At 33.8% G+C, this 12,855-nt stretch overlaps 1 protein-coding gene across 1 annotated transcript in view; it reads right to left on the bottom strand.

Annotated features, from left to right (window-relative positions):
• LOC144319219 (phospholipid-transporting ATPase ABCA3-like) overlaps positions 1–12,855 on the bottom strand; it is a 134,911-nt gene that overhangs the window by 10,276 nt on the left and 111,780 nt on the right. The window contains exons 24-25 of the mRNA XM_077907074.1: positions 6,319–6,444; positions 5,904–6,098 (exon numbers count right to left, since the gene is read on the bottom strand). Of these exons, the coding sequence (XP_077763200.1) occupies positions 5,904–6,098; positions 6,319–6,444 (321 nt within the window). The remainder of the gene's footprint in view (positions 1–5,903; positions 6,099–6,318; positions 6,445–12,855) is intronic.

Here is a 12,855-nt window from a genome sequence, read left to right as displayed (position 1 = left end):
ATTAAAGACTTAATGTGAGACGTGAAACAATAAAAATCCTAGAAGAGAACACGGCAGTAATTCCTCTGCTTTGGCCATAGAATATTTTTCTAGATATGTCTCTTGAGACAGGGGAAATAAAAGCAAAAATAAGCTATTTTGCTTTTATTTTCAAAATTGAAAGCTTCTGCACAATGAAGGAAACATCAACAAAACTAAAAGACTGCCTACTGAATGGGAGAAAATATTTGCAAATGACATATACAATAAAGATTTAGTATCCAAAATATGTAAAGAACTTATAAAACTCAACACCCCAAAACCAAATAATCCAATTTAAAAATGGGTAGAAGACATGAACAGGCATTTCTTCAAAGAAAACGGCCAAAAGACACATGAAAAGATGCTCAATATCGCTTATTATCAGGGAAATGTAAATCAAAACTACAGTAAGATATCACCTCATACCCGTCAGGATGGCTTAAAATCAACAACACAAGAAACAACAGGTGTTGGTGAGGGTGTGGAGAAAGGAAAACCTCCTGCACTGTTGGTAGGATTGGAAACTGTTATAGTCACTCTGGAAAACAGTATGGAGGTTCCTCAAAAAATTAAAAGTAGAACTACCCTATTATTCAGTTAATTCTACTACTACTACTACAGTTATTTATAGAAAAACATTATTCAAATGGATAAATGCACCCCAATGTTCATTTTTTTCACCCCAATGTTCATTGTAGCATTCTTTACAATAGCCAAATTATGAAAGCAGCCCAAGTGTCTATTGATTTATGAATATATATATATATATATATATATATATATATAAAGATTACTCAACCATAAAAAGAATGAAATCTTGCCATTTGCAAAAACATGGATGGATCTAGAGAGTATAATGCTAAGTGAAATAAGTCACAGAAAAACAAATACCATATGATTTCACTCCATTTGCAGAAGTTAAGAAACAAACAGACAAAGGGGAAAAGAAGGAGAGAGACAAACCAAGAAACAGACTCTTAACTATAGAGGACAAACTGATGATTATCAGAGGGGAGGTGGGTGGAGGATGAGTGAAATAGGTGATAGAGGTGAGAAGTACACTTATCATGATGAACACTGAGTAATGTATGGAATTGTTGAATCACTATGTTGTTCACCTGAAACTAATATACTGTATGCTGACCATACTGGAATTAAAATTAAAAATATCTTTATGAAAAAGAAAAGTATAAAGTCACCTGGATATTTTGGGGATGAACTATATATAATGTCTAAATATTAAAAATAAGTAAGTAAGTAAATAAATAAATAAAGCATATTACAAGCTTTGTGGATGCATTTGATAGCAATTTAATGACAATGGAAGAAATTATCCTGGAGATTAGGTAATATGAAAGTATCTAGGATGCAGCACAAAAATTAAAAATGGGGAAGTGAGAAAATGAGAGATATGGATAGACTGGAACTATCTGGATAGCTGAAGTTGGAGGAGAGAAAGAAAGAACAGGAGAAATATTTGAAGAAATCATAAGTTAAAATGACCCAGAACTAATTAAAGACACCAACTGATTAATCGAGGTATGTCAAGTCCATTCCAAGAAGGACAAAATTTTAAAATACTCAGATCTAACTATTTCATAATGAAGCATATATATAACAAAGAGAAAATTTAAAAGGCAACTACAGAGAAAAGAAATATTATCTATAAAGGAGTATCAGACTGAGCTAATTTCTCAAAAGTAGTGATGTAAACTAGATGATAGTGAAACAACAGATGAATTTGCTAAAGAAAAATAATGGCAAACCTTAAATTCTATACACAGTGAAAATATCTTTTTGCCAATTAGGGTAAATAAGAGGCATTTACAGGTAAAAACAAAACATGAATAAGAAAGTTTGCCTGTGAGTTTCAGATTGAGAATCTGCAACTACCATTTCTATTCCATGCTGAGGAGAGGTTTTAGCCATTGCAATAAGGCAAAGGAAAAAAGCATATGACTAGAAAGGAAAATAAGCCCTCGTTATCTGCAGCAGTCATGATTTAAAAGTAAAAATTTCAATATAATTTATAGATAAATATTAGAATTAAGAGAATTTGGTAATTTTGTTGATTAGAAGTTCAATATTTAAAAATCAATTGCACTCAGTGTGTCTGGGTGGCTCTGTTGGTTAAGCACTGGGCTCTTGATTTGGGCTGAGGTCATGAATCTCAGGGTCCTGGGATCCAGGCCCATATCTGGCTCTATGTTTTGTGGGGAGTCTGCTTCTGCCCCTCTCTCTCTGCCCCTCCCTCTGCTCACACACACACACTCTCTAAAATAAATAAGTAAATCATTTTTAAAAATCAGTTGCACTCAATAGACCATCAGCAAATAATAAAATATAAAATCAATTAATTTAATATGAAAACAATATGTATAGAAATAAATTGCACAGTCTTATTGTTTCTTGATCTTATATCCAAACAAGCTGAATTCTAAGTAGTGTATTATCTCTGTAAAACTTTAAAACCATTAGTTTGAGAGATTTAATGAGACCCAATACATGGAAACATATGTTCACTATAAATATGTCAATATTCTGGAATCCCACTTAAAATCCCAGCATTTTTATGTAAAAATAAGATAATTCCTCAATTCATCTATAATTTAAATTTTTTAATCAAAAAAATAATCTGAGAGAGAGAGTGAGCATGAGCAGGGGGAGGGGCAGAGAGAGAGGGTGAGAGAAAATTCTCAAGCAGAGTCCCCACTGAGCATAGAGCCCGATACAGGGCTCTATCCTAGGATCCTGATGTCAAATCTTGGTCAAAATCAGGAGTTGGATGCTTAACTTACTGATCCACTCAGGGGGCCCCTCAGCAGAAACTTTTGAGGCTAGAAGGTGGTGGAATGATATATTTAAAGTGGAAAAAAAAACCATCATCCAAGAATTCTATACCAACAAAACTATCCTTCAAAAATAAGGAGAAATAAATTCCTCAATAAATAAAAGATGAGGGAGATTTTTACCATCAGATCCACCCTACAGTAAATGCTAAAAACAATCCTTTACATTGAAATTAAAGGATACTAGGAAGTAAATTGAAGCCATGTGAAGAGATAAAGATCTCTGATAAAGCAAAGGACAGTGGCACATATAAAAACTAGAATTATTATAATTTTGATCAATGACTATTTATTATATACAGTATTGAAAAGGCAAATGCATAAAATAATATTTAATGGTACACAAAGTATAAAGATGTAATTTGTGACAACAGTGACAAAGTGTAGACATGGGGACAGAGGTGTATAGAAGTAGAGTTTTGTGCATGATTGAATTTCAGTTGCTATCAATTCAAAAGAGATTGTTACAACTTTAGGATGTTAGATGAAATCCCAATGGTAATCACAAAGAAAATATCTGTATAATATACACAAAAAGAAATAATTGTACCAAAACATGAAACTACCAAAAAAAATCAACTAAACACAATGTAAGGCAGTAATAGAGGAAATTAGGGACAAAAAATGTAGATAGGAGATATAGAAAACAAGAAATGGCAAAAGTCTTTCTCTATTAGTAATTACATTATTTTTTTTAAAAGATTGTATTTATCTATTAGAGAGACAGAGCACAAGTTGGGGGGAGGAGCAAAAAGAGAGGGAGAAGCAGACTCCCCTGGTGAGCGGGGAGCCCAACACAGAGCTCGATCTCAGGACCTAGGATCATGACCTCATCAGACAAAGGCAGACACCTAACTAACTGAGTCACCCTGGTGCACCTCAATCAGTAGTTACTTTAAATGTAAATGGATTTAATTCCCCAATCAAAAGGCATATATTGGCAAAATGAATTAAAAACAAACAAACAAACGTGATCCAAATATATACTATCTAGTCAGAGACTCACTTGTGTTTAAGGACACAAATAGGTTAAGAGTTAAAAAGGACAGGAAAAAAATTTCATGCAAATAGTGCCTGAAAGAGCTGGATGGCTATAATATTATCGGACAAAATAGACCTAAAGTCAATAACTATGACAGGGACAAATACAATATTATATATCAATGAAAGGATTGATTTGCCATGAAGATATAACAGTTATACACATCTATGCTCCAAATATCAGAGCTCCAATGTATATAAAGAAAACAACAATAGACTTGAAGGGAGATAAACAACTAAAAATATGAGTTAGAGACTTCAATACCCCATTTTTACTTATTTTCTTTAAATTTTATTATTGAAATGGAGTTGACATACAACATTAGTTTACAATATCGTGATTCAATTCTGTGTATTATGCAATGCTCACCATGATAAGTGTAGTTGCCATCTGTCACTAAACAATGTAATTAGAATATTATTGACTATATCCCCTTTTGCTGTATTTATCATCCCCATGGCTTATTTATTTTATAATTGGAAGTTTGTACCTCTTAATCCCCTTCACCTATCCCCTTCCTTCTTGGAAACTCCCAGTTCGTTCTGTGTATCTAGAATCTGTTTCTGTTTTTGTTTGCTTTTTAGAATCCACCTATAAGTAAAATCACATGGTATTTGTCTTTTATCTTTTTTAAATTGTCTGACTTCTTTCACTTAGCATAATACCATCTCGGTCCACCCATGTTGTTGAAAATAGCAAGGTACCATTCTTTATTATGGCTAAGTGATATTTCATTGTATATACCACATCTTTTTTATCCCTTCATCTATCATTGGACACTTAGACTGCTTCCATATCTTGCCTAATGTAAATAATTCTGCAATAAACATAGGGGTGCATATATCTTTTTGAATTAACATTTTTCTTTTCTTTCTTTTTTTTTGCATTTTTATTTTTTTGGGTAAATACATAGTAGTGAAATTTCTAGATTGTTTTATATTTATATTTTTAATTTTTTGAAGTACTTTCATACTGCCTGCTGGGAATTTTAGAATCTCTGACCCCAAGAACCATCTGGAAGAACCCATTCACCTCCTATCATCATGCTTCACTTCTTCCTCTATTTCATTTTTTTCCCTTCTAGTATAAATGTGATAAATCTGTTTAATGTATAAAATATCTCCTGTCTCAGTCTCACAGCTTAGGGTGAATTCTAATGCTTCCCTTTCCTTCAAAGCCAACTTTATTCAAAGTTTAACCCAAATTCTTAGCTTCACCTCTGTTACTAGGATACTGTTCATCCTAGAGCATGCAGGCTCCCACAACCCCATCTTCCTTATGTCATAATGACAATGTCCTATGAATTAAAGAAGAAAGAAATGCACCATTTAGGCTCCCATTACTACCACTCAACTGACCACAGTACAATAGTTCTTGCTAACAGCATCAGTGAAATTCTAGTTGCTAAATCCAATATACACTATTTAGGCTTTACATCCACTTGAGATTTCCTAGAAGCTGACACCACTAACCATTTTTTTCTTCTTGAATTTTTCTTCCTACTTAGCTTTTCCCAAGGTTATGCAGTCTCTCCCTGGTTGCATGTGCACACAATGACTGGTTGGTTCAGGTATACAAAAGACAGGTACCTTGCCTTGATTTGGGACAACTCTGGAAGGCCATCCTGCTCCAGAACTTTAAGGTACATGAAAACCTCAGTTACAAGTGAATTGCAATTATAAGTGAAATGCTTCTTCTGCCCAGTCTTTCCTTCCTTACAGCACCTTGTCTGGCATATGTTAGATGTACTGTGAGACAACTTGCCTTTTACTCTAGTGGTTTCAAAGAACACAAAAGATAATCTTGTCTAAAATTCTTGTTGCCTATCTCCTCAAAAGCTTATGTCTCTCCCCAGAACCTACTGAGTCAACAGTATCAATATCAATGTCAATGTCTATCATGATTGCCATTTATTATCTTCAACACCTGCCTGTTACCTGTACCCCCAAGGCACCAAGCTTCTCATATCTTAGATTGCAATAGTGTCTTACCTTTTGGAGGCTTTTAGTGATGCTAAAGTGCTCAATGAACACATCCCCAGTGGTAACAGTCTCTTCTCCAGTCAAAATTTTGAAGGTAGTGGTTTTTCCAGCTCCATTGAATCCAAGCAATCCAAAGCACTCTCCCCTTTGAATTGTAACAGAGATATTTTTCACAGCCAGAACAACTGGATACTTAAAATATATCTAAAAAAATCCAGAAAACACAATGTAGCAAAGAGTATTTGAAGATCAAATAAATAAATACCTCAGACTGCTGTGGCCACTATTTTAGAAAGTTTCACAAGAATTCTTCTATTTCACTGGAAAAATACATATTGATTCTGAAGAACCACAGTTAATGGACACCAATGACAAGTTCTTAGGGATAAATAAAGCCAGTATATTGGCCAGTGAATGATGTTACCTTTGTGAGTTCCTTAATAAGCACTGTGGAATCCAATTCCTTCTGAGGCTGCCCCAGGATTCTCTGTCTTTCATTTTGTACATCTTCATCATCAGATTCTCCAGATAGTTCCTTGGACACTTTTCTCTATATTTTCAAAACAAGAATCATAAAAGTGAATGCTCTTTAGGTGTCTGGTCTACAGTGGGTGGTTTCATGAAAGCTAAACTGTGGAATAATCTCAAAGACATTAAAAAAGAATATTCTAGTCATTCCATGAAGTATTTGAATATCACCTCAGCATCATGTACAACTTGACTAAATTTTGAATAATAAATAGTTCATTAAAAGAATGATGGTAGAGATCAAGGGGGAAGAAAAAGTCATTCGACATAGTAGAAAGTTTGTGAATTAACATGCCACAATGTGTACTTTAAATCTTTAAAAGATGGAACTTATTTTTTAAAGTTTTTTTAAAATTCCAGTTACCATACACTGTAATATTAATTTCAGATGTACAGTATAGTGATTCAATACTTCCATTCAACACTTGCTGCTCATCACAAGTGCACTCCTTAATCCCTATCACTCATCCCCCCACATCCCCTCTGATAACCATCAGTTTGTTCTCTATAGTTCAGAGTCTGTTTCTTGGTTTGTCTCTTTCTCTACACCCCCAATTCATCATTTTGTTCTTTAAATTTCACATATGAGCGAAATCATATGCTATTTGCTTAAAAGACAGAATCTAAAACATTCAGGGAAATAGCTTTTGTCACTTGGATCTTGTGAAGGAAATCATCCCAAGAGCTTAGGGAAACTCTAAAAAACAGTCATGAATACTTAATCATAAATAACTTTTTTTGAGATCAATAAGGAATAGAAGCCAAGAAAATCAGCAAGGCTTAACTAGATTTTTCCTAAGAAACTCATTGGCTTATACTTTCAAGATAAATATTACAAGATAATATTGTTCTTTATTACTCTTAATTAGACCAAATAGCTTTGGGAAACTGATCTTAAGATGGCAGAACAGAAATTTGGCATAATTTTGAAAACTGTTTTGTCCAATCAATTCAGAACACATTGGTTTTTATTTCCACAAATTAAAACATTTGGATTCCATAGTGTGTGGTTTTTCTAGAATCGGATGCCTCAGGAAAAACTGCAGCTACAGCTGAGATCAATCAAATGTGATTTATTACAATTAAAGTCCGTTAAACACTGAAAGGCTAAAGAATAACTTTCTTTTATGAAGAAAAGGGAAAAATGAGTAGGACTTCATCTTGAAGTACTTTAACACTACCAGAATGGCAATGTGAGGAGATCTGTGGACCTGTGCCCTAGTGAAAGTGGTAAAATCATCTAAATAATAATTGTGTAAAGGCTTTGGAAATTTTCCTATGGGCATATAGCAAATGAAGAGGCATTTATTCAATAAATATACTAAACTTGGTAAAAATAGTGAAATCCCGTGACATTGGATCATAACTCACTCCTTCTCTTTCTTCTTGTTGCTCAGAAAAGAACTTCACTTCAGGCAGGTGCAGCCAAGAATACAAAGCTCCCTCTTCCCTACCCTTTACAACTGAGGGCTCAGGTAAATTCTTGGGGGAGAAAGAATGTAAGCATTTCACATTTTGCAGAGGCAAAGTTCTGGGTGAGTGTAATTGAGAATTTGGGGTTCCCTTCTCCCACCTATTCTCTATACAGAAAGTGGAGGATCTTCTACCTGGGGTGTAGTATGATATATTGAACTCGAGTTCATTCTTGGGATGAAGTCTTCATGCTGAGAGGGATAAGCTAAGAAGAGTAGAATCTACTGTTTCCCAATGAGCACCCAGCTTCTGAAATAGTGTTATCACTCAAGAAAGAAGCACACCACCATCTCTGCCCTCAACTTTGGAGTGATGGCCCAGAAATTTTACCCAGGGGTAGAGTTAGACTGTAAAACAGAGAGCTCATATGTTCTCCTCTATAGAATTATCTTTATTTGAAACAGTATAGGGAAGTTCAAGCCTAAAGATTGTCTCAAAACAATGGAAGTTTTTATTTAAAACAGTTACAAAATGACTGGTAGCTTCATTGGAGATATAAATAGGCTAGCTACCTTTATTAGAAAGAACCAGGGAAAGACATAGCTATGAAGAGCCCTCCTAGGGTGAAACTAATCTTTAACACTAACCTCAAACTATTTCTGCAAAGAAGTTCTTATTTATTTATTTATTTATTTATTTATTTATTTATTTATTTATTTTATGATAGGCACACAGTGAGAGAGAGAGAGAGAGGCAGAGACACAGGCAGAGGGAGAAGCAGGCTCCATGCACCGGGAGCCCGACGTGGGATTCGATCCCGGGTCTCCAGGATCGCGCCCTAGGCCAAAGGCAGGCGCCAAACCGCTGCGCCACGCAGGGATCCCAGAAGTTCATATTTAATGGTTACCTCAATGGAGCAACTTATGTGTTAGGACATTGATGACAGAAATACAAAAATCAGCCAGCTGTTAGTAGAGCTTAACAGTTGGGTTGGACATGGAAAGAGACAAAAAGAGACCTTCAAACCACGTCATTCCATGCTCATGCCTCCATGTCCAGGTCTGCATCCTCTGAAGAACAATACCAGAGGCTTCACACTACAAGGAAAATAGATTTCACAGAAACATCCCAGCCAGTTAAATAAACTAGCAAACAAGAAAAGTTCCCTGGGAAAGGGTGATACCCACAGAACCAATATGTATTTAATATATCCAGAGTTTAGCAAAAAATTATGATATAGAAGAAACAGGAAACTGTGTTCCATACAAAGGAAAAAGATCTAGGAATAGGAACTGCCTTTGAAAATGACCAGATGTCAGATTTAATAAACAAAGACTTAGACTTAGACTTTAGACTTCAAAGTAGTCATTATAACTATTTTCAAATTAAAGGAAACCATGTTTTAAGGAGTAGAGGGAGGTACGATGATAGTGTTTTATCAACTAAAGATTACCAATAACAAGATAGAAATTATAAAAGAAAGAATTCAATGAAAGTTCAGGAGTTGAAAAGTATAATAACTAAAATGAAAAACTCACTAGAAGAACTCAATAATAAATTTGAACTGGCAGGAAAAAATAATTAGAAAAGTAAATAGATACAAAGGGAGTATTAAACCTGAAGAATGGAGAGAAAAACAATCAAGAAAAATGAACAAAGCCTTAGAGAAATGTGAGATACCACTTAGTGCATCAATATATGCATAATGAGAATGTCAAATGGAAAAAAGAGAAGCAGAAAAATATTAAAAGAAATGGTGGAACTTCCCAAGTTTCATGAAAAACATTAATCTACACATCCATAGCTTAGTGAATACCAAGTATGATAAACACAAATAGATCTGTACACAGACATAGAAAAAATGCTGACTGCCAAAAGCAAGGAGAAAATCTTAAATCAGCAAGAGGTAAACACTTTTCACTTATAAGAGATTTTCTAACAAGAGTAACACCTGACTTTTTATAAAAAACAGTGGAGAGTTATATCAGCAAGATGATGGATTAGGTAGGCTCAGTGCTTGCCTCATCCCCCCACCAAGGCAATGATTTAACAAATATTCACAGAGAAAATAACCCTGGGAGAGCTCTGGAGTACAATTAAGAGGCTGCAGCAACCTGGTGGAGTAAAAAATCCAGGCATGGCCATATAGAAGAGTAGAGAATGCATTTTACCCACATCAACCCATTCCTCAGCTTAGCACACCTTGGTACCAAGAAGAATCTCTTTGTTCACAACCTCCCTCCTTGAGAGAAAAGTAGAGCAAGAAGGTCCCAGCAGCCATTGTTATTAGTAACCGCAGCCCTTACTGCTGCTAAGAGACACTAAAGCCTTCAGTGTCAAAGATGTTTGCAGTCTTCAATAATGCTAAACTCAGCTGATGGAACAGTCCAGAGCTTAAGCTACTATTCACCCCAACACCCTGAGCCAGAGATACTGCTGTACCCCAGTGAAATCAGAACCAGAGATGCCATACCCCACCCACCTGGTGCCCTCACACTCACACATAGGTAAAGATCTTTCCCCACCTAAGTCAGTCTATAAAGTTTAGAAGAGGTGACTGTTCCTAAATGCACAGACATATATACAAGGCTACAAGGAACACACGCAAAAAATATCAAGGAACAACAACAAAATTTTGAACACAAAATATGACACCACTAAAGGATCACAATGAACTTCATGTAACTTATCCCAAAGAAATGTAGATTTAAAAATTACCTGACAAAATAATTCAAAATAATTGTTTTAAAGAAGTTCAGTGAGCTATAAGAGAACACAAATAGACAATTTAATGAAATTAGGAAACAACATATGAATAAAGGAGTTCAAAAGGAGATAAAATCATAAGAAAGAGAACTAATAAATGAATTCAGTGAAGTTTCAGTTTACAAAATCAATGTTTAAAAACCCATTGCATTTCTACACACAATAATGATCTATCAGAAAGAAAAATTAAGAAAACAATCCCATTTATAATTGTGTCAGAAAGAATAAAATACCTTGGAATAAATTTAACCGTGAAGGTGAAATTCCTGTACACTGAGAACTAAAAGACAATGAAAGAAATTGAAAAAGACTTGAATAATGGAAAAAATATTATGTGCACATGGTTTGGAAAAGTTTATATTGCTAAAACCAAGAGGCTCAATCTAATCAATTAGTAGCAGAGATGCATTTGAATCATAAAAATACTGCTAATCTAAAAAAAAGACATGAAACGAAAAAATAAAGTATAGATATGAAAGAAAATAAATAGCAAGTTGATAAATTTAAACCCAACCATATAACAAATTACATTAAGAATAAAGTCTAAAAAAAAGAATAGCCTAAATTCGATTAAAATATAGAGATTGTCAGATTGAATAAAAAACAAAACAAAGTGAACTATGCTATCTATAAGGAACTCGTATCAAATATAGTAATATACAGAGGTTAAAGGTCAAATGACAAAAAACATACATCATGCAAATTATATGAAAAAATTGGCAGAGTAATATCAGACAAAGTATATTACGGAACAAGGAATATCAACAGAAATTTTTGAAAAGGCAGTTACATAATGATAAAGGGTCAATTAATCAAAAGGACATAAAAATATTAAGTGCAGGTGCACCTAAAATTTAGACTCTAAACAGAGAAGGCCCAACCCCCCCCCAAAAAAAAAGAAAAAAGAAAAAGAGGAGAAATAGACAAATTCACTGCCATCCATCCTTAGAGTCTTTAACGCTAATCTCTTGAAAACTGGCACAACAGGTTAATGAAAAAAGAAACAGTAAAATGTAGAAAAGTTGAACAACATTATTAAACAACTTTATCTAGTTCACAGTTAAAAAACACTGCATACAATAGGAGCAGAATATGCATTCTTTCAAGTAAAGGAACATTTGCCAAGATAGGGCATGTTCTGGGCCATGAAACAAGTTTTCATAAATTTATGAAGACAGAAGAATATGTACTCCAGCAACAAATATCTGTAAAATATTGAAATAGTTAGAAATTAAACAACACACTTTATAAATAACTCATGCACCAAGAAAGGAATCACAAAAGATATTAGGAAATGTTTTGAAGAGAATGAAAACATGGTATGTCAAAATTTATGAGATGCACCTAAAGCAGTGATAGGGAGATATTTATATCATCAAATATTTATATTAAAAAGAATAGTCTTGAAAAGGAAAAAGTCTCATTGATCCAACTTCTACTAGAAAAAAAACAGAAATAAAAATAAAATAAAAATAAGTAAATAAAATAATACAAGTAAATCTCTAATAAGCAGAAAGAGATAATAATGGCATGAGCTAATACAGTGATATTGGAAATAGAAATAATAGAAGGAAAAAAATCAATGAACCCAAAAGTGGGTTATTTAAAATATCTATAAAATTCAATAAATTTTAGCTTAACTGATCAATAAAAAAATTACCAATGTGAAGAATGAATAATGGGACATTACCATAGATACTCTGAACCTCAGAAGACTAAGAGAGCTCCTTGCAAAGGAAAATTCCTGATATGACAGAAATATTGTATATTTCGATTATGGTGAGACTGTAATGGTTTCACAACTGTAAATATTTGTCAAAATTCAAAGATGGTAAAACTTAGATGACTAACTTTGAAATGAAAGAAATCATGTCCCAGAGAAAAAGAATATTGAAATACATAATATGATATATGTTGGTGAAGTTACAAAAACTTATGGGCAAAGGAGGGAAAAAAAAACATACTGCCATACAGTCAGGGAAAAAAAGGTAGGCACTCAACCGCTAAGCCACTCAGGCATCCCATAAAATATAATCTTTATTCATAAACAGAAATTGAGGCAAAAACATCCATGCTATTTACTTGCAACTATAAGAACTATAAATGTTATAAGAATTCAATCATGGGAGACCTGTACTTGGAATACTGTAAAACATTGATGAAAAAATTAAAGATGACACAAAAAATTGAAAAGACATTCCATGCCCATTATTTGGAAGAACAAATATTGTTAAACTGTCTATAGTACCCAGAG

Source organism: Canis aureus, chromosome 8 (genome assembly GCF_053574225.1).
Source record: "Canis aureus isolate CA01 chromosome 8, VMU_Caureus_v.1.0, whole genome shotgun sequence".
NCBI lineage: Eukaryota > Metazoa > Chordata > Mammalia > Carnivora > Canidae > Canis > Canis aureus.
This window is presented reverse-complemented; position numbering and strand designations above follow the sequence as displayed.